The sequence below is a fragment of the Parus major genome, chromosome 3, assembly GCF_001522545.3.
Source record: "Parus major isolate Abel chromosome 3, Parus_major1.1, whole genome shotgun sequence".
Lineage (NCBI taxonomy): Eukaryota > Metazoa > Chordata > Aves > Passeriformes > Paridae > Parus > Parus major.
This window is the reverse complement of record NC_031770.1, coordinates 35,566,894-35,594,759: the sequence shown is the minus strand read 5'-3', so window position 1 is coordinate 35,594,759 and position 27,866 is coordinate 35,566,894. Positions and strand designations below refer to the sequence as shown.

At 39.8% G+C, this 27,866-nt stretch overlaps 1 protein-coding gene across 2 annotated transcripts; it reads right to left on the bottom strand.

The window, feature by feature from the left end:
* CDC42EP3 (CDC42 effector protein 3) lies at nucleotides 1-27,561 on the bottom strand. Of its 2 annotated transcripts, none has more exons than XM_015623286.3 (2): nucleotides 27,397-27,561; nucleotides 1-2,119 (listed from the first exon to the last, which is right to left on the bottom strand). In XM_015623286.3, the coding sequence occupies exon 2, from the start codon at nucleotides 1,832-1,834 to the stop codon at nucleotides 1,067-1,069; it is 768 nt and encodes a 255-aa protein (XP_015478772.1). In that variant the 5' UTR covers nucleotides 1,835-2,119; nucleotides 27,397-27,561; the 3' UTR covers nucleotides 1-1,066. The 2 variants fall into 2 exon arrangements, with proteins under 2 accessions (XP_015478772.1, XP_015478771.1); XM_015623285.2 differs by lacking the exon at nucleotides 27,397-27,561 and adding an exon at nucleotides 26,829-26,993.
* Nucleotides 27,562-27,866: the final 305 nt, after the last annotated feature.

The window sequence follows — 27,866 nt, the reverse complement described above, 5'->3', positions numbered from 1 at the left end:
TAACGATTTAAAGGTTTTTTTATTGTATTGCACAAGGTATTTATGCAATCCATGTAAGTACTGTATTGAAGGATCCACATTTTGCAAACATTGGCTGTTGCTGCACACATCACTAGCATTGTGAATAACCAGTGCCTTCTTCAAAAAGTAAAATAATCGGTTGCAAGTTTAAGCATGTTGTGGAAATAAATGAAGAAAAAAGCAAGGACTATTAATACATATTTCTCTTCAAACACACAAATATACAATTTTCAGAAGAGCACCAATAATGCCAAGCAACTATTTTGATGAGATACTGTATGTGTAGGCTCTGCAGTAAAAAGCCAATATGCACACAGAAAATATATTTCAAATTTTAAAATAATTTAACCATAATATCTTGCATGTGTCACCTGTTTACAACATAACATTTCATATACAATGTCAGGCCCAAGCCTCAACTTGTGTAAATTTGTGCATACTCGTTTAAAGCAGCTGAGACTCTGGACCAGGTATTCAAGCTGAAAAAGCCTTCAAACTGTTCACATCTGAATTCAGAGTGGTAGCATAAGACTGAGAAAGTAGTTATGGTGAATTTATAACAGAAATGGTACTATGGAAAATGAAGAAAAACACTATAAAACCCTCAAGCACAAGGTTCTAGAAAGAGGCCTACATGTAAAGTGATATTGTAATAATTTATAAAAGTGAATAATTACTATCAGTCTCCTTTCTGACATTAAGAGATTCTCACATATTCAGAAGCCTGTAGAAGTGAACTAACCAAATGTCACAATCAGTATCATCCTCACATGCTGTTTCTTAAGTTTCTGATCATTAATACTGGTACTTAAAAACATTTTATATTTGCTGAAACTGATTATTAAAATTTACCTTCCTGATATGAGAATTTAGTGTAATAAAAACCATGAAAAACAATAGGTAAAAAAATAGTATTTTAACAATATTTTTAGAAAACTCATCATACAACTGCAAATACAGTTGATTTTTAAGCATCTGCTTTTGAACTGTGGTCTTTTGTTTGTTTTAAGTGAATCACTTATAAAGAAGCAAGGGAGTACCAGTTCTAAGATTTATTCTTGTCCATTACATTGAGGACCTCATCCAAAAGTGAGGGCCCCAAGTCAAGTTGCAATGAGAGAAGAGAGCCTGCAAGATCTGAAAGAGATTCTTCTGACTTAGTCTTTGTCTTGGTTAGTTCACATGAAAGCCGACTGTCATCCAGTAAATCAACTGTTTGCCAATCAGTGCATCGTTCAGAAAAGCTGGATGAGTGACTGTCGCTGCCATTAGTAAAGTGTGAAGAAGAACCATTTTGCTCCCATATATCATCTTTGTATGTTTCTTCGTCCTCCATCTCTTTACCTTTCTCCTGCAGTTTTTCTTCTATTACTGGCTCACAGCTAAGCCTAGGATTTCTGGATGACCTGATGGATTCTTGCTTTGAATTAAATGTCACTGGTGACAATAAAGGCAATGTAAGGGCTTGAGAACCCCCAATGGCAGGAAGGGAAATAGCATTTTTGAGCACTGGTGATGGAGTTTCTGTAAACATGGATTCAGAAGTGCTGTTTGCCCTTAAGAATTCATTATGGATACCAGACTGGCTAACTCTGGTTTCACCTTCATTTCCAGGCAATAGCTCGTAGTTGCCCTGCAAAAATGAGATATCTCCGAAAACATCATGCTGTCCCTCTTTTCCAATGTGTATGGTGTGACGAAAATCACCAAGTGGAGGACTGATCATATCAGGAGATAAGATATCCCTTAGTTTGAATTTCTTCCCTTTCTTATTGTTAGCAGCTTTCAAGTAGATGGGTGTCTTGGCTGGCATCTTGCTTGTGGTTTCTGAGAGAAGTAGTTAAAAAAAAAAAAAAAGTGAGGGAAGGAGAAGCCTCTTACAAAGCCAGTTCTTCTCAGGAGATCTTCAGTGTTAACAATGTTAGTTACATCGTCATCTTGAAGCACTCTTGCACACAAAGTCTTATCCTTCTGATACAGAGAACTGTGGAGTATGTGAAGGCAAATATCTCCCACATCAGCTCTTCGCAAGGTAGAGCACAAGTTTTGGGGTCAGGTACCAACCAAATGCCCTGTTACTTCCTCAACTTGAGAAAACCTGCATGGGATACAAAATCAGGTTATCATTAATTTATTTTTCATGGTTCATTCAATCTCGTTTTTACCAAACCCCAAAATTAGTAATGGTACTGACAGTTCAAGGCTGCAGATTAGCTTTATGATGTTGCTTCTCTTCATTAGGCAGGATAAAAGAGTTCAGATTAACAAAGGCTAGCTAACCTTCCTCTAATTCCATAGCTTTTTTGAAGTCAGACTTTTTTAGACACAGTTGCTGAGCACAATTCCTTTGATAAATATCACTATCTCAATCTTTCTTCTCCTTATTGTAGCATTCAAAATGCTGACCTTTAAGAGCACATTTATAACATTCAGAAACATTAATTTTTTGTTAGATCCAGGAAGACAGAGTAATTCAGAAAACCATTTTGGATATGGAGTAGACTCCCTTGATTTTGATAACTGGATAATCAGATTAGTATTCAGATACTTCCAGTTAGTGCTGGAACACTCACAGACTGTAACCAATAGTGTTTCCAGTAACTGTGCCTATTTAAACAGATGGTTTTAAGAATTAGAAAAAAGAGCTGGTCCAGGTCTTCGCAATTTCTTAGAATATCCAAATGCACATCCTTTAGAGGAGACTGATTCTTGTGACTATATCCTTTAGACTTCATGAATTCTTCATAGCAATTAGTTATAGACTAGCTCATGAATTATGCAGACCATGAGGCCACAGTGATTTAGAGATACTCTGTGCAGCCAATTTTAACAGTCTTTGCAAACCATGTCCTACTAGAATGTGGTCTTTGAAAGGCCTGATAGAGCTAACAAGGGCTAACAGGCTATTAAGTCAACAAGCTAGTGAAAAACACTCTTTTTTAATTCTTCAATGGTATATTTCTTCCTTATGGTATCAGTTCCTAACCCTTGGACACTCTCAGAATAAATACTTTTTTAGTCATGGACATTTTTCTACATTCTTCTATTAAATCCATGCACCACAGATCGCCCCTTCTCATCAGAATACTCAGCTACAAATCTGTCACCCTTTGTCCACCACCACCCTCACTGTGCAAAGGAGATTATAGCTTTTGCACAGAAAGACTCTACCATAAGAGAAGGGAAGCTGGCTGTAACAAGGGCTACTTTTGCTACCTTTTATCCATGCCCTGGCAGGGTTTTTACTTCACCAAGTCAATCCCAGTAGGAGTCACCAGGTTTAAAACTTAGCACTGTATGGCTACACACCCAGGTTGTCAAGAAGCATTTAAGCATTTTAACAAATCCTTTAACCGCAGTAATTAGTTCCTACAGTGGGGTACTTAACTGTGCATCACAAGGGGAGCTGGGAGTCTAGCCAGGTCAGTGCTTTGGTTTTTTGATTACCACCAGGTATCTACTGCACTTTGATAAAGTTGAAGAGCCCTCCCCCACAAAATATATCAGACGTAAACAGATTAAAGTGGAAATAAAAATAAGTTTAATTACTTAAGAGGGCATTTTATATTTTTAAGACCACTTTTGAAAATACAATTGATAGCATCAATCAATTAAAAGCACTTCAAAGCTTCCTTCTACACAACAAAATGATAATTCATTAGGCTCTACAATGTAGTAGGAGATTCACATTACTCCATGACAGTACTGCTAGATACTAAAGGAACTCCTAAATAAGATCTCTGTGTTTGTCACCTGCAATGGGAACAGAACTGATTAGTCAAATCAACCTTGCAGTTTTAAAATCTAAAATTCACTGTGTTGTTTTCCCCCCCCGTTAATCATTCTGCCCAAGCAACACATTTAACTAAACAAAATGTACTCAGCTCTACAGAGAAAACCATTGTCAAGCAAAGATGAATGGTGAAGTTGTTTTATATTTATCTAGCGGACTCAGCTCTATCTCACTTCCTAGAAATAATAGGCAAAATTCTCTCTGATTTTAATTTCTCATTCTTTCAGATCTTTTAATTTGAATGAATGACAATGTGGTCCAAAATCATGCCTGCTGATCACTAGTTTAAAAATTAAAGACAAACGGTAGTTCGTTCAAAGCTTTCATGGCTTCCACTACATAGGATCTGTATCAAAATCCATTACCACCAAACTCCACAGGAAGGTTTTTAAAAAAACTTGAAGGACACAATGAAACATCTGAACGTCAGGAAATACTAAAAAGAAAACGTAAAATAACATTTAGTGTAAATAGACCGTTTTGGCAAACAAAAAAAGCACTGTATTTTATTTAACTCATTGGGAAAAAACCACAAAAACTCTGAAAGCAGCACAAACTTTTGGGCATCCAGATCTCCTTTAGTTCTTGCACTACGAGAGAGGCCCAGTAAGGGGCAGTGTAAAACCACACTACCTGAGAGGATTCTGCAAGAGACTCCACTATCAAGAATTATAAACCCTCTCTATACAGCAGTCCCTTTCATTGTGAAGGCCTTGCCTTCCAATTGGCCAGTGCAAGAGGCGTTACACTTGAAGAGAAGAAATTTCACAATTACAAGTTTAGTGCAAGCACCATTTTCTCTCCTGGGAACAAAGGCTACTCTTACTGCAGATTTCAGTATTCACAGTATTGGAAATCTGCAAATTACACATTTTAAATCAAAGGGTTCCCTTCTCAATGGACAGGCCTTCATGTACAACATAACAGCTTCAGGACAGCTGTATTTTGTTTCTATATACCTATCCTCTTTGCCAACTACTGCCTAAAGGGGTGCAGATTTTAAGCTACTTCAAACAAACCAATCTGGAAATATTCACTGTGCCTAAAATACTAATTTTATTCATACTTGATTTACAATTAAATAAGGAAGAACCCATATCAATATTTAACATATAGCATATACACACATACACACATATCCATATATATAAAGTAGTTCTTTTAGTAAGAAAAAAAAAATATAAATCAAACTTCGGCAAATTAAGAAAGACCTAACAAGACTAAGCCATCCTAAAAGACAAAAAATTAGTCTACAAAATTTTCATAAGAATCTTAACACACACTCTGCACTCAGTAAGATTTAATGGAATCTCAGGTGCACATGGGCTAAGAGAAGGGACACAATACACTACAGTCTCGGTATCAGGCTACACAATACATTTCACCTTGTGTTAAAATAAGACCTTATTCTGGTCCTGCTGCTAAAAAAGCCTCTTGTTTTGACTAATGTCAGCTCAGTAACTAAGTGATTGTATAGCTAAATTGGAAAGCTGAATGAGAAATTACCAGAAAACCAGAAGTCTACAATCCTGGACTGCCAGCCTGCAGTGGAAGACCTTAATTTAAGAGAAAAACAACATGAAAGGGTTTTCATTCCACTTGAAAAGATATCCCCTCTCCTAACAAGATCCAAAGCATGAGCCAAACCAGAGGAATTTCAGCCCAGTGAAAATTAATGTTTTAGTGTGGCTGTAGCACTTGCTCATTTTCATTCCTATCACTTCACACTCTCATATAAGTATTTTGCTTGGTAACAAAGACTAATATTTTTAGAGGCGCTTCTCAATCCACCTTCTGTCCACTCAGCAATCATCGCCTTCCACACAGTTCAAAGTTTTCCGTGGATGCCTTAGCTTATTCCACGGTCCATTTTAAAAGGACAGACTATCAGCAAATACCTCAACAACTAAGCTTGCAAAGCCAGAGACAAATAAAGTTCAAGGTGCAAACTTTTCTTTGTGCACACATCCCAAGAGACCTAGATCCTTTAGCAAAGGAATTATACAAAGAAAACGACATTTCCACAGAGCAGAGCCAGAAGAAACTGTGTGTGCTAGGAAGCCTACGGGCTTTCTACAGGGCAATCCCTTGCAAAGGTATTACACATCTCTGCCTTACACATCACTGACTAGAAGCACATGAAACTCAGAGAAAGGCCTTTCCAAAGCATAATTTCAAATATAATTCAATTATCTTGTGGAGCAAGTCAGTAAGAGAAAACTGAGTCTGTACATTATCTAAATATCAAAATGAAAATTCAGTAACATAGCAAAAGACACAAACTATGCAACAAGCAGCTGCAACTTTTCTACATGATGAAGTATCTGCAAGCATAGAAGAATTAGACTTTAGGGCTTCATTTTAGGTTTTAGCTATCAGTAGATTTCAGCAGTACAAACTGTTAAGAACATCCTGGTCAGTGCTGTTACTTTCACTGAATGTCTGAAACAGCATCAAGTGTAAAACACATTTTTACTGGTTCTACAACAGGGCCCTGAAGTCATGCAGTCACAATTCCTGAATACTAGTAAAACACACCCCCAGTTAACCAAGTCCTCAGGTACAAGAAAAGCATTGGATGATGCACCACAGAGTTTACCTCTCATGTTTCTGGGGACTCAGGTGTCCTTATTAACCATCAGGCTCTTTAAACAAGGGGCCACAAGTCTGTCCACTTCTAGACCAGGCCACCAGCTCTCCTCTTATAAAGCCACCACATTCTAAAGAGCTTAAACCACATCAGGTGCTAACATTTCTCCCTCTAGATTGTTTATCTAAATTTACATGGCTTATAAGAGGCACAGCCTTGGAATTCATCTGTATTAAAGTCAACTTTCCTTGATCAGGTTAGAAGTCCTTGTCTTCTTTGTTTCTCCTTTCATCAAAGAATTGGCACCTTCCTGATTAAAGTTACAGATTTAATTACTTTATAAAAAAAATCATGCTAAATGCAAGTTAGTTCAACTAACTTGCTCAACTGACTGTCCTGGATCAAATCTATTTTATTGTGTTATCACATACACTATCCAGAAAATGAAGGGGAAAAAATATCCCAGATCAGTCCCACAGCTACAGGAACACAGGTCAAGAGAGGACCCCACCCTATGGTGCAGTTGATTCATTTCTATGTTGCCCTGAAAAGACAAAGATGCCAAGTGCTAGCTGTGAAGGTGTTTGTCACCCTTCTCTTAAAATTCCCCATACATGCAGACTACATCCATTAATTTACTTCACAGCGGTCAGTTATCACAGAATATGCACCTAAAGTGTATTTAAAGTGTATGGAAAACCTGTTCCAATCTGGGTCCTGATTAATAGAATAAATTATTTTATCTATTCTAGCTGTGGAAAAATAAAGAAAAAAATAATAAAAAATGAAGTTATATTTTTGCTTCCCTTGCTATAAAACACTTTTTCCACATAAATCAAAGGCAAATGCTGTGAGTTGTCCACTTGAAGAAGAGTTAATTTCCACTAAGTGTAAGCACAGACAGGGACAGGCTGCATACAGTGTCTTTTCTTCAGGTATCTTCCGTTTCTCCAGCACCTTCCTGGTTTTTCCCCCCCCCCCCCCCCCAATAAAACCTAGGTTCACAAACAAAGAAAAACAAGTTCTTGATTTTTAAATGTCGACTCCTTTAACTCTTACCACTGCTTAGCACTCTTTCAAACAGATTGACCTTGTGTAAATCGTGTTAACCAAACCAGGGAACACTTTCAACTAATTTTAAACCATTCAAGTACTTGTGTATTATATGGAAATGAATGAAATAATTAATCTATTTAAGAGGTTTTATTTTAGCTTATAAGAAAAAGAAACAAAGGAGAGAAAACCTGATTTGGGTGGGGAGGAAGAGCAACTGGTCTCAGTGCCCATTGTATTATTTTGTTCTTTATCAGTCTGAGATTACATATGCCCTTTATCAACCAGAAACCATCCTTGTTAAGGTACTTGAAAACTATCCAAGTTGTTTCTCAGTTATCCTTTTTGATCAAAGTGAATAGGGGGAATTCCTCATGTGGTGATAGTAGGGGAATAATTTTAAGCCTTCTCCCCCTCTCTCTTTTGAACCACCTCCAATCTTTCAACATAGTTTTCCAAGCAGATCAGAATTAGTGGCAATATTTCAATATAATTCTCCCTAACAGCATATATAAAGAATAAAATCACTTCTTTCTTCCCATCATCGCTACCTTGTTTATGAACAAGGTCATACTTCTGCTCTTACTCTCACCCTCTTACAACAGGAATCTTCCTGTATTTACAGGGCAGAATTATATTACAAACCATGCAAGAATTCTTGTGCTGGTATAACAAAAACAAGTTCTCCAAGCAGAATAAACTATACTTGAAAAAGTAGAATTTGTTAGCCTTGCCTTTTGTTGGTTCAGAGTAGGCATGTCCATTTTATTTTTTTTACCATCAATATACAAACATATTCATTTATTCAAAAAATTTTGGCAGCACAGCCAGTGGCGGTGGTCATATCGCACAGTTTGTCCAGCAAGATTCTACTCCTTTCCCTGGGGGGAGGAAAGCTAAAAAGTTTTCCAAATTACCATTCTCCAGCAAATAAACTGATTTTATATTCTATAGGGTAAAAAGCAATGCCATACTTCAGAAAGAAAGAGAAACTTTTATTTCAATGGGCTCAAGCTGTGAATCAGTAAATCAGTTGGGCTTTCTCCATCTCCCTCACCAATATCCATCACCTGCAAATTTGTATTACAACAATTTTGTACTTATTTGCAAGATATTTGCTCATAAAAATACTGTGCAACCCATACTGTATAAGTAGATAAATAGATCTCTGCATTTTATCAGTAGAAATACATCCCTCTTTGATGCTGACTTATTTTTGACATTTACTCTCAGATTCTAAATGTTTTTAATACATGTTTTGTTAGCACTGTAGAGGACTAACATTTAAAAGATCTGGTTGTGATGCAATATGAAATTAAATGCCTTACACAGTCTGTTTTTGCAACTGTACTTATGACCACTCATTACAATACCTTAAATAATTCACTCTTTTATATCAAGCAATTTTTTAACCTTTCAGCAGGTTTGAATCACGGCTTGTTTTCAGCTTTGAAAAGTTAGCATCTTTTCTAGAATAATAAAACCTTCCTTTTTTTTCTCCTCTTCTCCAGAGACAGGGATTTAATGAGCTCACTGTATTCTGTTGTTCAGCTCTGTGGAACAGAGTCTCTTTACTACCTTCTCATTAGCTTTGTTGGCTGGTACATTCATATATACAGATTTAATACCATGTAGTTCAGTGGCTTCCAAAAACTGGGTGAGCACAAGTCCATGCAGATTTTGGCAGAGGAGCATGTCAGTACAAGGTGCAGCACAGCACATTAACTAATGCAGTCAGTCACGGTGAGGTTATGCTATGTCCAACAGACTGTGCGCCTGAAGCACAGTCACACTTCTCCTACAAAGCCACACACCAGACAAGCAAATAGCTGGGAACCATAAACCCATAAGCCACAAGATGGACAGGCTTGAAAACTGGTCCATCATTTCTCTTCTTCCATAGGGAAAACATGAAATGGGACAAAAAAATAACCCCTGCAACCTGAGCCGATGTGTCGCCTAAAAGCCTGGCAAACTGCACTTGTTGAAATCTCAGCCGGCCCTTGTGATGTCAGCCAGCACTCAGATCAGCTGAAGTGAATTAGGAATTGACAGTCCACACCCTTTGTGATTCTGAGCAGGTTAGCATAGATGGCTTTCTCTTTTGACACAGAGGGTGTAGTTCCTCAGCCCAACTCTGCTCTCAAAGCTGATTCGAGAAGTTCCCACCTTGGATTCTTTGCTCCTCATTGCTGGTTCCTGGTTCTGCAGCGCAGTTCCTTGTACCCTTCACAGGCAGACAGACCTACAAAGTCACACTTCAAACTGGTCACAGCCGCAGTTCTCTCCAATGACTCAATTTATAGGACAGGCTTGGCAACAGCTGCAGCTGTCCGATGGCAGTGCTTCAAGGGAGTTCAAGCCCAATATAACTTGCTGTCAGAAAGGCTTTCTCTCTTTCCCCCCTACTGTGTGCACACACTTGACCCCTTACAGGCCAGTTCAGCACACAACAAGGTGAAAACTAACTAGGAAAGGGGTGTAAAATCACAAGGCTTGGATTGAGACTGCTACTCGAAGCTGTAAAAAGTCCTTTCAATAGCTAAACTATCTCTTGAGAAATTCTAAGAAAACTCTAAGAAACAAGGAGTTGTGGCAGACAGGCTGGGCAATCCTTAACCATCTCTTCTGCAAGGAAAAATGTCCATGGAATTACATCCGGACTTTATGCACTCCTGATGCAAATATGGCTTTGTAGCTCCACTTGTTTCTGCCTCAAGGTTCCCAAGACTGCTGACATACTGAAATTAAGGTTTTTTAACTATGTTTAATATATTCATACTACTTTTGGAAAAGACCCTTGGTTAAAAATTTCTGTAACTGCTAGTTACAGACAAAAGCCAATCTAAAATATAAGGATTCTGCAAGGTTTCAAAAAAACCCCCAACCACCAAACCCACAAAACCCTACCCTGAACTCCTGACCCCCAATTCTCAAATATGCTTCATCTCTAAGTCAAATACTTCTTATCATCTCCTTGAAACACACAAGTGACATAGGCATGTCACAATCACCAGCTCTATTATTAATTTTTCAGAGTGTTTCACTTTAAATGAGTATTGACCATCTTGAAGTGGCTGATAAACAAGTTTTAAAACAAACTTGAAAGCCAGAGAGCCCTCTATATGCAAAGACTAACAGTGAGATAGAGATACAAAGATACAGAAAAACCTGAAGATGCACAGGACTTATTTTTTTATTATATAGAAGAAGGATGAATCTTCTGCTCTGTTCCAGTTCTGCCTCCTTCAGAGAGTTGAATGTCATCAAGATGAGATCAAAGTTAATGGGGTTGGGGTAGATGGAAGAAAGGAAATACTTCAATAGATTAAAAATATCCACACTGATTTACTTTTTGGTCCAACTCATGCACTTTTTAAGGAATGGGGCTGAAATCACAGAGTAAATAGGGCTTCTAAAATTTTGTTATCCATGTTCAGTTCCAAGTATATTGTTACTACAGCTAAAGTAACTGCTTTATCACCCTTACTTGAAACAAAAGGGGGAAACCAGAAATTACATCCTCATGGTGAGTTTATACTCTACTTCTAACAAAACAACTCCACTATTTGAAGGCACCTTTGAGCAGAGGTAAGAATTTGGAAGAATAAGTGACAACTGGAAGACAGATCATATTCTGGTGCTGCCCTGCAGCATGTCAGTGACACCTGCAACATGGCCCAGCTGACAGGGATGCACCACACTGGACAGCAGTGCAGGGGTCCCCACTTCCTCCCAAGACTTTTGGTTCTGATAGCTTGAGTTGCATGTACTCATCTGATCAGACTTCTTTTTTTCTGGCATATATCAAAAGTAGTATCAGGGTGCATTCACTTTGTGCCAATAGTTGTATTTCACATTTCTTAAAACCTGGCAGAGTTAATGAGTTTAATTTGTAAGAAATTAATATACTCAGCATTTGTATAGAGGTGTACTGTCTGAATATTCAGAATGCACAGCGGCAATTCAGTGCTAAAGCTACTTTACTGATTAGCAGCTGATATTTCTTTCAAACTCTAAATCCCACATATTTAATTAAACTGTCCCACTAAAGCCACCTTCTCAACACTCAGGGTTTACATCAGCCAGCACTCAGCACCTATCTTCCCATTATTGTAGCCATATTTCAAAAGATAAGTACTGATCTAAGACAAAGCTTAAGCCAAATGGTGAATGAGATGACAGCCCTTGTATGAGACTGGACTTGGAGCTTGAGTGTGCAGGCAACATGAGAGAATAAGTAAGTGGGTCAGGAAAGCTTGTTGTATCCAGTGAACCCAAGCAGACCCAGTGTACTGCAAGTCAAGTCCTGTCTTTGCAGACTTCTGGAAAAACATTTTGCAGACATTCGTTTTCTCTCTGCTCTCTGCAGGGGCTCCTGCTTAGCGCTTTGCCTCGAGACTTCGAGAGAACATAAATCTCTCTGTTCAAAGGTCAATATTTCAAAGTGCTCCAAAATGGACGTTTTGTTTTCAGAAGTAGTGTCAAGGGAAGGCCTATTGGCGGCAAAAAGAAAACTGGTGGGCAGTCACATTAGGGTAATGTAATCATGACTCATGCTCCTCACCCATTTCCTGACTAGGGCTGTGCATGATCAAAAGAAAGCCAGCCACAGCAATGCTGCTGCTCGTTAATGTTAGCTGGCCTGAAAGGATTACAAACTACCAGAAAACAAACTCATTGCAGCAGAGCATCCTATTTAAAGCCTGACATAAATCGACACTGACAAACACAGTGGCGTAACACCAACCAAAACAACTTGCCTTTGTTGCAAGAAACGAGTTACAACTTTTATGATGAGTTCTCCTACCCTAACAAAACCTCTCACACACCTTTAAAACACTGTAAATCACTGGGAGGATGCCTAGGGAGAGGGAGGGGAATGTCTAGCTGCTAGTCAGTATCTAAAGAACGCAAGATACAAGGGCCAATTGGAGAGGATCCCACCAAACTCAGACTGCCGTAAAACAACTACCATCTCCCCAAAAAAGGCTGTAAAAGAACACACAAATGGGTCAAAGCACGAGTTGGGCTTAAGTGTCTTCCACCTTATAAGAAAAACATGGCATGAGGCAATCTCTGTCAGTGTTCCGTCCTGTTGATCATCCCGAGAGAAGTGTGCACTTAATGATGCAAATGGCTGTTCATTTGTATAAAGATTTCCTCAGCAGAAAACAGATTTCAGATCCTTGTTGGGCCCTCGGTCACATTTCATTTGTTCCAAAACCCACATTAATGAAAACCCCCAAATTAATCAGATATTTCAACAGAAACTAGGCTAAACATTAGGTAACAGATGCCCACACCCAGCTGCATCTCTCTGCAGCCCTCACAGGCCAGATAGAATCACAAAAAATATTCAGGTTGGAAAAGACCTTTAAGATCATCAAGTCAAAAAGAAACTCCTGTCCCTCTCTCCTGCCTCAGAAGCAGAGGTAGGAGCCTACATTTGCAGGTTCCTTTCACTCCTTTACAAATGCCAAGCTAAACATGCTCTTCCACACCAGTTACTGTGTTCCTTATGGTACTTCTAACAAGGAAGATCAAAGGGGAGAGAGATTCTGACATTGACCATCAAATACATAATCCATTGTCAAAACCATTGTCCACAGATTTAAGACTGATGAGCAATGGCATTCCACTCTCAGGATACTGAGGAGACCTATACAAGATATCTGACAGCCAAACTCAACCCAAATTTAACCATCTGTCTTTTTAGTAATGCCTCAGATCACCATTTAGTAATCTCACCCTTTTGTCCCTCACATTTTACAGGGTACCAAGGGATGACAGGTGGGAGAAATGAAGTGTTGCACAAGGTAGAAGTTATGTTTAAGTCTGACTAAACCAATACCAGTTAAGTGTATTGAGCCTATCCTTTATCCAGGTTACAGTAATTACTTCAGAGCTGAGAGAAGCTAGTTCTGAAACAGAGCACACACACACATTTACTAAGGATTTATATTGTATTGTGACACTTGCTGCTGGACTGTTAAAGCTCTGTTTGTCTTGTTTATACAACCCTAGCAGCACAGAAATGAGGTGCAGGAATCCCTTTGGGCATGGATGCACCTCAGTATTGACCAAGAATGAGCTGTTACCACATGCTGCAAGTCCTTCATGTCCCAATTCATACAACAGGTATGGAAAGCAGAAAGGAGCAGTGTGTAGGCAGAAAAATACAAGAACATAATTCTGGGACCTACTTTCCCATGTAAAGGGCATATTTGTTTACTTAATCCTCTAATAAGTAGGTAAGATGAAATTCTACCTTTAGTGCAGACTAATTACAGCAAATTTCTGATGGTTCTTGCAAGCTCCAGGGAGTCAAAATTCAAGCCATGGGAGAAGCACTACGTTGTTTAGTGTGGTTTACCATCCTTCAAAAATTTAAGAAAAGATTACATGTTTTAGAGTCCAGGGCATACACCTGCAGTGCTAACAAAAACTTCTGCTGGAGGGGTGGGGGGAAATCCAGCAAAATAAAATACTACAACAACAAAAGAAACACCACAACTACAACTCAGAAAACAAAAACAATGTAAAGATGGTCAGAAACCAAGCCCCAAAGTAAGTGGATGGGTATTCTGATTTTCTTACTGTAGGCAAAGGAAGAGAAACTGAGGTCAATTTCCTTGTCCTGAGTGTAAATTGAAACCATATCCAGCAAAAAAATCCCACAACATATAATACTGTAACAATGAATTAGGATTGTATTAATTTAACACATAACAGTGTGGGCCTCTCTTCTCTTGTCCATATGGTCCTTTGAATAGAGATAGCATCTGTGGAAACACAGGCAAGGAACAAACTATAACTGCCTGAATTACACAACAGCAGAGACAGTACACTCAAGAAATTTAAGAGGAAGCTTGCATCCAAGTAGTGCATCAGCATCTCAGTGTTGCTGCTTCAGTACTGGACCAGAAGAAATTATTGAATAATGTAGGGCCTGTTCCTCAGACTCTCTGGATATAGCTCCCTAGGGAAGGAATAGAAATACCATAACCAAAACACTCTGAAACACAGTCCCAGCAAAAGACACATACAGTAACTTCTGAAAGGAAGACATTACAAAAGTGGCATTCCTTCTTTCCCTCTCTACACGCCTGCTAACCCAGATTCACCAGAGGTATGCTACTTCTGGGTGCAGAAGCAGGGGGCAGCATACCTGGGCTTCTTCCTTGGAGCCCAAGCAAATCCTCACTGGAGGAAAGTATTAAATGGTTCACCAATAGCTACAAAGACCAGTGTTAAAGGTAGTTCAGCAACACTCCTATTGCTAATTGTCATAGGCTTCTTAAGTTAAACCACATCCTTGAGGAAAATGGGATTTTGTTGTGTTGTTTGTTCCCTCAGAACACAGCACTCAACAGGGTTCGTTCTACAATAATTCAAATTAAATATATATCTTCTTAAAAAATCAGCTACAGATACTGCTGTTAAACTTTTGCTATTCCTTGAAAGACCATAACCCATTCACTTGAGAGGACAAAAATGGGAAGACAGAGACAATTTAGCATGGAAGAGAAAAAAGACACAAATAACAATGAAAAGAAAAAAAATCTGCACCTAGTCAGTAAACTAAGTCTCTCCAAATACAACATATTAGCAGCTTGCAGAACAGTTAACTTTTTATAGTCATCAGGTTCCCAGATTAATGGTTCTGATTAGGCTCACACCTCCCAAAGTGAGTGTTTCAGACTTTCTGAAACAAGGCAGGCAATTTCACTCAGGATGCCAAGACAGGCTGAAAGAGCATTACATATTAAAGCAAAATTTTAACTTTAAAAACAAAAAATTGTGAATACCTGAAAAATCTAGACTCTTAATCTGAGTTGTATTTGGACTATTTGGACATTCCCAGGGACTTATTATCCAACAGACAAATTGAGTGCCGTTTTAGAACTTGATTAAGGCTAATAAATAATAAAACTCCCTTAATACCTCTTGCTAGTTACCTTTCTTATGCAGAAGATACAGAAATTTTTTGCACTTGTTTTATCAGACACCAAAATATTTTTCTTGAGCTTTCCTCTGAAATTCTGTCATTTGCTATGTACCCAGAAATAGCCATTTGCTCCTGGGTCAAACACTTTGCTGACAGCTTTAAAAATAACTAAGATAAACTTTTTGAGTCACTAGTTTACATCTTTTCTCTTTCAACAGCAATTGAAACAGTGTAATTATTGGAAGCTATACTGCAAACCAGATTAGAATCAAAACTCTTGTTTTACTAAATAGATTACAAGATACAAAACTGGTACCTCTGCAATGGAAGGACAACTTGTAATATATACAGCACTTCTTCCATGTCAGTACATCTACTGAAAAGCACGAATATTCTTTTTTTTTTCCTCCCTGTCAGGGGATCTCAGAATAGATCAATTATGAGTTTTTACACAGCAGCTTAACATGACTGCTTTCACAGGAGTGTCTCTCTGTTTGCAGGCCTTAAAAGGTAGCCACTCCCAAGTCAGACTAATGTTACAAATAGACATTGTAGCTTTTTTTTTCTAAGGGCATTAGGAGTTGTGTGAGCTTTCTACTCAGCAGGACTTGCAGCCTGTATTACCAGTGAGCGCTCTTTCTACCCTAAAATGATCTGCACTGGAAGACTCAGAATCAAGGGGAAAAATCAACAGATAGATAATGAAATTGAGGGACAGAGTTGCCTTGATCAGCTGTGTCCTAATTTCAGCAGGGATAGAGTTAATTTTTATCCTGATAGCTGGTACAGTGTTGTGTTGTGTTTTAGATTTAGGGTCAGAATAATGTTGATAACACACTGATGTCTTAGATGCTGCTAAGCAGTGTTTACATTAAGGCAAAGATTTTCCAGCCTCTCACCCCACCCCAGCAGTTAGTAGGTTGAGGAGAGGCTGAGGGGGGGACATGGCCAGGACAGCTGACCCACACTGTCCAAAGGGATGTCCCATAGCACATGGACATCATGGTCAATATACCAACCAGGGGGAAAGCTGGCCAGGGGCCATGGCAGCAATTCAGGACTTGGCTGGGCATTGGTCAGCAGGCAGTGAGCAATTGCACTGTGCATCCCTTGTTTTGTACATTCTATTTATTTTATTATTGTCCTTTTCTGTCCTTAAGCTATCTTTATCTCAGCTTATGAATTTTACCTTTTTTTTTCCCCAATTCTCTCCAAATCCCACAGGGTGGGGAAGGAGTGAGCAAGCAGCTGTGTGGTGTTCAGTTACCTGTCAGGTTAAACCACCTCAAGCTGGTATCTGAACACCAGCAAGCCACTTGAGTTTTAACAGCAGCCCAAGTCATGACTCAAGATTAAAATGGAAGACTAAATAATAAAGGCCACAGTTTCAGGAAAGAAGACTGTGCTCAGAAACAGAAATAAGAGATCAGAAGAGTTACCCAGGTTGAACCTCATCCTCTTGAACTGTAGTCATAAGGGGCTAGTGCAATTCCCTGCTGCATGAGAACACTGAAAGGAAAGGTTCAATAATTCTGTATTAAGCCATCACCATGTCCAGTTCCTGTAGCCATAATTCCAAGAGGATATCACAAAACAAAAGAAACTTCCAGGAGAGCAAGACTGATATTATCATTTACATTTCATAGAAGCATAGAATCATTAAGGTTGGAAAAGACCTTTAAGATCATCAAGTCTATCTATCTAGCTTCAGTTTGCTAGACTGAAACTAGTCAAAGCACATACAAAGGAAAACATACCTTTTTGGAACAAGACCAATTTACTCAGGGTTATGGTAGATTCTCTGTTATTTGAAATTTGTTAATTTTTTTGTTGTTGGATTTTTTTAAAGAAATCACTACTGTCAAATTCAACCAATTCCAGTTGTCATACTGACACGTAACTGGGTAACAATTCAGGAAAGGCCTATAGCTTGTCATAAGACACGTTCCCAATGTTTTGGTCTGATTTTTATCATTCAAGATATGAACAGTATTTTCCCCTAAATTCATGGCATTTCTCTTAATAATTAAGTATTTGGAAAAACATTTTTATCTTGGGAAAGCCACACTAAATTTTTAGAGCCTTTCTGTCCACAGATTGTATTTCTTTGGCCATCAAGATGATTATGAAGGTTGAAAGAACAAATCTCCTGGAAGTTATCAAAATACAGTTCTCCTCAAAACTGTTGTGTTTGGAAAGTTCTCATCTTTCAGCACAAAACAGAAAGAGAAAAAGTAGATCTCTGTGTTGGACACTACTTCAAATAGTGCATGGAGAACCAAATAAATTCTGTCAAATTGCCATGAACAGTTTGAGATCTGCAAGCTTTAAAAGCTATTTCTCCTTTGTCACTGTGCAAGCAGGACACCCATTTCACAGCAACCCAGCCTCTTCAAAATAAACATGAACAAACTATCATTTTAAAGCACAACTGTCCAAAAGGGGCATTTAAGATCCATGACCAAATGGGTGTCCATGCCCAGCTATAGATACTCAGCTTTGAAGAAAAGCACAACTTAAAAAAAAATGATATGTGGCTTCATTCATTTTTTCTCAAAAAAAAAAATAAAAAATCACACAGTTCTTGAATTTGAACTGTAACTTCTTTTCAAGTCTCAGTATTGCCTGTATATTGTTACTACTATAAAATTTGACTTTGGAACCACATTTATACTTTCAGGATATTTATCCCAAAGCTACAAAATTTGAAATTTGGAAAGCCCAGTAACTACCCCCAGCTACCTCAGCAGATGGATTGAAAGAACCCACTGAATTAGAGCACCTGAAAAATCATCTGATACCGTTTCTGTCACAGATCTTAAATGCACACACACATACAGCTGCCTACTTCCACAGACACCACTTTTATTACAGAAAGAGTACACACAATTTCTCAGATGATATCTTTTTAACACGTCCGCCTACACTTCAGCTGTCTTGGAAGCTTCCATTTTAAGGCTTATTTTCAGAGTTGTTTATCAATATCTGACACTGCCATTCAACATTTCTATCCTCTTCTGCAGCCATCTGTATATGTTTGTTTACTGGGAGGACTAGAATGAGGTGGGAGAATTTTAACCAAAGTTTTTAAACTGTTTCCCTATTGAGATAAACCAAAATGATCTATGTGTACTCCCCAGCTGTACCATAATGTCCTTTACTCCTATGGATACACAAACCATCTTTACTCCTATGGATACACAAACCATCAAAATCCACAATACTGCCAACAGCTTCTGGTGCTTCTGTACTTTTAAAAGCTAGTCTTGACCTTAAAATTTGTCCCTGGGAATGTGCCTTTTCCTGTCATTCTGAATTATCAGGACAATGTCAAGGTGTTAAAGTGTAAATTTTTTTACAAGATTCAGTAGCTTTAGTGTCTGATACCTAGAATCTTCTGAAATCCAGTCCATTGAAAATATCAGCCCTCATGCTTACATTGCTCCATCCCCACAAACAACTCAGCTGGCAGGAATAGCCATCAACCCAAATTCAGATCAGTGACAGAACCTCTGAATAAGAACCAGGGATGTGGAACCAGGAGATGGAAGACAGTGGATGTGGGGAGGGGTCCTTGCACACATGCAAGGAACAAAGACATTTACACAGGCTAGATGCAGGAAAATTGGTTGGAATTTCACAACAGGAGAAATTTGCATGTTTAGATTGTTCATTCAGCCATTGAAGTCTGCTTCTTTCCTTGCAGATTTTTCAGTTATACGCATGTTATATATTTGTATTTTCAGAGATTACTTGGATACACTTAAAGATTTACACTTGAATGGATATACTGTTCATACCAAAAGCAAATGTCAAAAAGCTTCCAACTTCTCTGTTGTTGCTTCATTAGATAACAATTCTGTCATTTCCTCCTATACAACTGTCAGAGCATATCATATTTTTAGTATTCCAAATGTTATACCATGCCACAAAATACCTTATTTACAATGTATAATCCTCTGCCAAGGTAGAGGCATGGTTGTACTCTCAAGGCAAAATAACTACTGCAGCTAACAATGAAATTAATTCTCAGACAAAAATGTGAAAACTGTCCACAGCATAAATTACATGATTATTCAGCACTTCCATTTGGAGAGGCAGGTTTTATTTTTGTCCTCACAAACTCTTTTAGGAACTCCTACAGATTCATAACCTTCTTGGACTCTTGCTATTGTAACTTTTTTTCTTTGGGACCAGAAGTATGCATCTTTAAGAAAGCTGTACAGTCCACTGCCATCAAATCAATTACTTTGTTGTCTTTGCTGTTGACCTCAGGGGATCTTACCTGAAAGGCTCCAGAGGCTGAGATAGGTATTCATACTGCCTGAAGGTACATGAAGAGAAAACCAGAAGAAATACTGCCTCTTTCCACTAAAATTATAGCAAGTAAGTGGGGAGGCACATGCAAAACAGAGCAGCAGCCATACAAATTACTGCTCTGCTCAGTCCACTATCTTTGTTACTAACAACAGATTTTCTGTTTGGTCTTGAGGACTTCTGTGTACTACCGATTACTTTGCATGTTACTAATAAGAAACAAGTTAACAGATATGATAACAGTAACTAGCAAACCTTTTCATTTAAGGCTTTCATCAAACTTTCTAAATGCTACCCTCGCCTTCTAGGCAAGATGACCAAACCGAGCAGTGAATTACTACAATTTTGTATTACTGTAGCATCACAGCCTTAACCTCAAGCCAGGTATCTAGTGTATTAAGAATTACACACACATGAAAAGACAACAATAAAACCTCACAGAAGACAGTTCTTTAGCTGCTGTGTCTTTTGGGCCAAGGAGTACCAACAGATTTGTATCTGCTGTGAACATCACCTTCCTCCTACTTCACCTTTCTACCAACTATTTGGACTGAAGCAAAGCACAGTCCTGTATGCCATATGTACAGCCTATGCATGGACATGCTACTCCATTCTTCACTTCTATATTCCCATCTGGTTTCCAAATAATCAAGCAGAAGAGACCCCCAGATGCATTACATCTTACCCTCTTATGAACCGTGGTTCTTATTCTAGGATCATCTGCTACAGGAGCCATGAGCAAGCAAAGAATCAGCCCAAACTTGATCAAGAGCAGTAATCTATGGTATCTAGAGCACAAACACGTGAGTTGCATCTGACATGAAGGACAATTAATGGCAGTACTCCTTTCTTGTCCCTCATTCGCTCACAATGTAACTCTCCCACTGTTCAAACCTTCCTTAAATTAGGCTAACCCCTAACATTATTAGTAGGAACAAACAATGTGTCCTTAAAAGGGAAACACCAAAGACTACACAACCCCAAACCATCCCCCAGATTAGTAGAGACAAATCATGGAGAAGCTGAAGAAAAGTGCCTTTCAAGGACCATAGTGCTGGGTAGAAATGGCATAGCTGGCCTTTACACTGCATTACAGAAGGCAGAACCTGCATCTTCTCTTCACCCTTACTGTGACATGTGCAACTTCTGGTTTCAAGGATGCTTTTGTTTTTATTCTTTGTGGTTACAGAAAAATATACTCTCAAAGAACCAATGAGCCACAATAGTGCTCCAAATGACATGGACCACATAAAATTTCAACAGATTAGGCTATCATTTGAAACCTGAACATGAGAAGACTGTCCTAATCATCCTCTGGAAACAAACTTTAACCAAACAGAAACGATGCTTTAGTTCCCACAAGACAGTTTATCAAATAATCCAAAAATAAATACAAAAAATTAATATTGATGGCCATTCTCCTACAGAATTTCATTTAAAGCAGTGGCAAGAGTACCTTAACAAGATCTTGTCACAACGAGGACAAGGATATTTATGGTGTGCATCATCAGCACAACAAAGGGGAAAGAAGAAACAAACTGAAACATCCACCTTGGACATTCATCAAAATTCCACCATGCCTTGGACTAATCTGTGCTTCAGTTTCAGATCTAATTAACTCGATCTCATTAACAAACAGAATTTAGCTAAATCAAAATACGCACTGGATCATATTAACTGAGTTGAAAAAGTAAAGTTAGAGGTTTCTAAAAAAATATATCTGCCTTCATGAAAAAGGTGTATGTAAACATACACAATTCAGGCTTTACTTAGGTAGGAGCAGAGATACGCATAGGAGAGAATAAAGAATGGAACTTATTTCTGATCAAAATATCATGATGGACAAAATTTAAAAGGTTAGATTTAGGAAGTATTAGAACAAAGAACATTTAAAAAATTGTTCTGGAATCAAAATGGAACATTGAGTTTCAGGTAAAATTTAAAAGTTTTCAGAATGAGAAGTGTCCATATGTGCTGTCATATACTTCTTGGGAATATAAATGAAATATGAGAAAAATAAACCAAAAAGTGCAAGAATGTAAATATGGAGCAATAGTCCCCAACAACACTGACATTATGTTCCTGTATATCACTCAGTACTAGTGAATCACTCAAGTACTAGAAAAAACACCCAGACAAAAAACCTGTCTACTACACAGGAACTGACCTACTCACATAGTTTGAGAATACCACCTTCTTCTAAAGGTTTTAAGGAACTTTACTAGAAGAGAAGAAACAGAGGAAGTATTTATCAAAGCAATAAGATCCATTAGCCTCCCCTTCATTTAATAAGATTTATTATTCATACTCTTACAGGGATTAGGATTTCTCCTGGTGAAGATGATGACTGAGAGCTCTGCTGGCTAGGGAGCTGGTTTCACAACCTTTTTGCAGAAAGGCTTCAGAGATGCTGACTATGGTGGCAGCAAAACAACTTTGATCTTCCTTGCACAGTATCACTGAGAATTATGAACCCCATAATTAGAAATATCATATATAGAGCACTAAGGTTACAAACTCAAAGAACAAAGTTAGAAAATCCCAAGATTACATTATTTGTGGAATCATTACTTGGTTCCTTCATATCTGCACTACCCAAAAGGACTATGACAGAGCAAGGGCTTCTGAGCTTTAGCCCAGAATTTCAAACAGATCCTCCCTTTTTGCTACATTTCACATAATTCACCCCACATACTAGGTAAGGCAAGAGGGCTATGAAAAATAACATGATCTTATATCTGTATCAGCATTTTCTACAGGCTTTTGCCAACTTATGGATACTTGCTTTTGCTAGAACAACAGGCCTAAGGGTTTTGGGTTTGCTTGATTTTAATGTTATACTGTACGGACTTCTTGGGGGAGGAAGGAAATTTCAGATTAATAGTTTGCTTTTATTTACTATTTTTATGCCACTGCCCAATAATCTAAGAGCAAAAAACCTCACATTTGGAATGAAGACTCAACACCTGTTTCCTTTGTTTAAGGCACAACAGAAATCCTCAGATACAAATAAAATTTATAGAGCAGAATAGTGAGAAAAGGGTCTGAAACACCACCTGGTATTTCAAAGGGACAGAAAAAAAAAATACACCAAGCCCTACATTTTAGATCTTCTAAGAAAAGATATGAAGTAGTATTTATTTTTAGAAAGTTCTTACAGATGACTTAAAAAAAAATTAATTGCCATGTAAATGCACCTAAACAAGCTTGCAGACCTGATTAAGCAAGTCATACCTAGTCTCAGCTTGTCATCAGCTCTTGTATTTCTACAGAAGGTCAGCTGCTGTTTACATGCAACCACAGAAAAGTTCACTTAGCTGGTTCAGAATGAGACCCAGCACAAAAACTCACAGTATCAGTCCATTTAATTTCTTATGTACCATGTTCCCCGTTGACCTTTATGATAGAAATCAAAGCAGTGTATATCAGATCTGGTGAGCTTTCTTTTTATTATTATTCTGTGCAAGTAAAAGCAGCATGAATACAACATTTACATAGTTAAGTTGTATGTTGTTGTTTTACCACACGTAGTGGGGGTTGAAACTCTTGATGAGGCTCCCTGGCATTCATGAGATACTAGATCATCAAGTTTTAAGAGTATTGCAACACTCACTAATTTCAAAGATAAGAATAACTGTAATTCAAATTACTTGTGCTAAATATACATTTCAGTAAAATGGTCTTGCATTAAAAGCTACTAAGATCATGACGATACACTTTAGTTTGAGCATTCAAAAACGGCTCTCACATTTTCAGAGCTTTAGGCACTAAAAGTGCTGCTTGGCTGTAGACTCAGCCTGTAAATGGCCTGCAAATGGCTTATCTTTCCTCTTTAAAAGACACAAAAAGGAGTAAAATACATTCAGCAGTTCACTAAAGAAAGAAAAATCTCACAGTTGCTTACAAAGATGATTGACTAACTGTGCTCTTGTAGACTTGACTAGTGGTAAAACCATAAGACAAATGTTTGTTTCTATATTTGTCTATTCCACAAATATCAATGAAACTAAGTAAAGGTATAAATATGTCTTGTCACTCTGGCCAACCTTGTCCTCTTGTAATCATCCCATTTTATCTCAGCAGTGTGTTTTCTGATGCTTTGCTGGGTCTTGACTTAACCCTTGAACTATGAGGAAGTTAGTCTTGTCAGCCAGTTCCAGCTGCTCCCATCAGACTCACCTTCCCAGCAGACACCATGCTGGATCAACATCGTTGCTCAATAACATTAGGAATGTCAATTATGAATGTAAATACAGAACGCTGTAAAATATTTAAAACAATGCTTATCTGCATGAATGTCACCCAGAAATCTTTTTTATTTTAACACATCACTAGAAGTGTGTCTCTTCAGCATGAGCTGTACTTGAGCTCATGAGTAGTTGCACCTTATTCTGCCATCCTGCTTCACACAGGATGTACTGAACTCTGCAGAAGAGCCAGGACTCTGCTCTCACTGCTCCACCCAGACACATCCCTTAGCACCCCCGAGCTGCGAGCCGCTTTCACTGCCTACTAACCCATCTGCTTCTTAGCGAGAGGAAATCACTTAAAACCAGTCCTCTACCCAACACCCGAAAACAATTCTTCCCACATCCTCCCTAAAGTTCAGACTTCAGGTTATTAGGGAAATCCACCTTGTTATCACACAAACAAACAAACAACACCTTCAGCCAACTGCTTTCCCTGTAAGCACTGCACTCATGGAGGTACCGTGGCTTTTATGTACAGACCACCCAATTAGTTCAGTTTTACCACTGGGGGAAGGAGAGTTCTGCGTGAGATGGATCGGATCTTGAGAAAATATATTTACTCTGACGTGATCATAAGAGGGAAAAAACCATGAGTGATGGTTTTATTTATTTGTTTCCAAAAAGTAAAATTTGCATGCAGGAGAGTGAAAGCCTGTGGTGGTTAACATCATTATGAAAGGTCAAACAGGCATCAGGTGGCCTAATCCACAGAAATTCTGTTAACTAGGGTAAGGAAGAGGAGGAAGAACTGGTCAGAGAGCATTGCTGAGCCCCTGGGACACAGAATCTCACTGGCAAGAAGTAAAGGAGAACCTGATGGTAAATTCTGCATGGCATAAAGAATTTCTTTTAAATGCAAGTTCCCTTTTCTTCCCCAAACTATTTCTCAAAACTTGGGCAGAGGATCAGAATTTCTTCTAGAAGAAGCCATCTAGGTCAGAAGACTGTAAATCAAAGCAGCCTACCTAATTATGAAAAGCCGAGAGTAAAACATGTTCTGCCATGAACTGTGGCTTCTGTTGGTTACAGCAGAGCTGATACAAGTGGTTTGGAACAGTTTTAGAAGATGCCTCTTTCAAGTCAATATGACATTTATCCACAGCAGTCAATTAGGGATGGTGCAGACCCACGCTCCCACTGCCTCAGGGGAAGAGTGGCTCTGGGCTGCCTCTTAGGTGATATCCATCTCTTTCCTTTCTAAAATTCACCCAGGCCACCTCCTGGTGATTCAGGCTGGCTTTACCAATCACAGAAGAGATGCAGAACCACAGAAGTAGTTTCTGCAGCCTGATTTTTGCTTCTGTGGATGTACAAGGTGCTCCCCATAGAAGAGTAACTGTGATTATCTTTAAGGAGAAGATAGGCCCCATTGTTCCCTTCCCAGATACCGTTGGCTTATGCTGAGGCCAGGAAGAATCATTCCCTTCAGTACTATCCTACAGACCAAAGAACCTGCTTAGTTCCTCTCATTTGCATGCTGTAATGCAAAACAAATGTTCAAAGCAAGGAGTGCCTCGAACGCTGGAGTTTTCTCTTCCTTTTCTGAACGTTTTTGCCGAAAGACTATTTTTAACATACCGTAGAGTGCAAGTAAATCTTAATGCAAATGCTAAAAAAGGCTGAAGCCTCTCAGCACAAGACACTTTAAAAAGAAATCCTTGCAACAGTAATCACCTGCTGATACATGCTTTTATGTTTAGCCAGCTGCCAACATGCCACATCTGTCACTTCTTGCTTCCAGAAATGTGCTTTCCTTTTCTGTAGGGAAGGAGAAAATTCTGCTTCTAGAATTGCGCTGAGTATCATGATGCCTTTTTTGGTATCTCTGTCATTCCTCTAAACATCTGAGCCATGGCACATGGATTATAAGATTTCTGGTAGTGTGTATCTAAAGAGTGGTTCAGCTTTAGATTTTCATACCTTAAACTTTCTGATTTTTTTTTTAATCTACATTTTCCTGAACAATACCACATCCTTACAACCTATGTATAACTGAAATTAATGATCTATGCACGAGTCCTTGCCTGCCTCCCCCAGATATTTTTCAAAGGAAAGTAAGAGATCAGGATCTTATTTGTTACATTAAATATTTCATAATAAGCCTTCTTCCTATTTTTAAAACATAGCAACAATCTACAGTGACGCAAGTCCTAAATTAATTGCTTCCTCTACTTCGCTCTCTTTCAAATTTCAACTGAAAATAAATCAAGTAGTTCTTATTATGTTCTTATTATCTACAGCCGGCATTTCTTCATCAGCAACACCAACCCAAATTCTCAATTTTGACTTCCCGACTCGAACCCTTAGCTCGACAGCCAGCATCGCACGGGGCACAGTCTCGCCCCCAGCGCCGTGCTCGCCCTCGGAGCAGCCCCAGCCGGGAGGGAGCGGCGCACTCAAGCGCACGGCTATTCTTAGCCCCGCGCAGGAAGGCGCTGCGAAAGGGGACACACCGCACAAAAAGGGGCGCAGCCTGTTTCGGGGAGGTGTAGATGGGTATGCCTTCTGCCTCCAAGGCAAGGGCATAAAATCAGGTTTGCCAAAATACACTGGGATGGAAATTTAAACCGATACAGGGGCGAATTTCAGCTAGGAATTTCGGTGATGTAGAAACACCCCGACTCGTTCTAAGCGGTAGCTCGGGCATGAACCTCCCGAGCAGCCAAACAAGATCATTAATGGGTACTCTCTCTGGCTGCGCCGAAATGCGTATCCTCCCTCCCTCCCAGCCCCCTGAGCGGGCGCGCTGCGGCCCCGCAGCCGCTCCGGAGGTCAGGAGGGGCAGCCCCGCGTCCCGGACTCGCAGCCCGGCGGTGGCGGCCCTCCCGCTCCGCGCCCCGCTCCCCGACTTACGGCGCCTCCGCTGCTCCCGCGCCGCTCCTCCCTCCCGAGCTACCTCCCTCCCGCCGGTGCGGAGCCGGGAGGGCAGCGAGGCCGCCCCTCCGCGACTCGGGGCGAGCGCGGCACCTGCGAGCGTCTGTCAGTGCGCGGGCGGCGGCGCGCCGTGTGCCGGGGGCGCGGCGCGGGGCCGCGGGCGGCGAGCGGCTGCCGGGGGAGGCGGCGCTGCCGGCGGCGCTGCGGGCGGGGAGGGCGGGCTGCAGGGAAATCCTGGCACCGCGGAGCGCCGCCGGGGAGGCGGGCAGGGAGGCCGGGAACAACCACAATAACAATAAAGGGTTTCGCCCCTCTTCCCCCACTTTTTTTTTTTTTTTTTTTTTTTTTTTTTTTTTTTTTTTTTTTTTTTTTTTAGCTATTTTGCGGGGTTGGGGGCTATGCGGGCAGTGTCGGGAGGCCCTCCCTACACCATGGTAGGTGAAACCCTAGGGTGGACAACCCCCTTTCCCCCGTCCTCCGAGCACGGTTAGCTCCGAGGTGTGCTTCAAAGCCGACGATTTTTCACCCAAACCCTCTTGCCCCTCACCTCCTCGGCGCCCCGATCCATTAGGGGTGAGGCTCAGCCCGCTCTCCGCCCGCCGCACTCATTCATTCTGCCTGTCCTCCATTATTTATGCGTTGTTAAGGAGCGCTCGGGCTTTCAGGACCGGGAGCTCTGCGATTTGCAGGTAACCGGCAAATACTGCCAGAGCCGGCGGGGCGCAGGGGCGTCTCCTCCCGCCCAGCGGCGGGGCCGGAGCGGGGCAGCGGCGCGGAGCTGCTGCGCGGGGCCCGGACCATCCGGCGTCGGCCAAGAGCCTTTTAATGACAGATGTAAGGGCACCTGCCCGTCTGTTTTATACAAGTGAAACTGCCTTGCCCAGAACGGGAAAGGGCTCAAAATAGCTGTCGGCAGTCCAGCAGATTACTGACTAGGAAGCCTATAAATACTGCGCTGATGTTAAAATTTTATAAGTTGTCTGGTTAATCCAGATAGAGACCCCGGTATTGTTCCAC

Coding starts and splice junctions, on each gene's coding strand:
- CDC42EP3 (XM_015623286.3), bottom strand. CDS start 1,834: ATGCCAGCCAAGACACCCATCTACTTGAAAGCTGCTAACAATAAGAAA.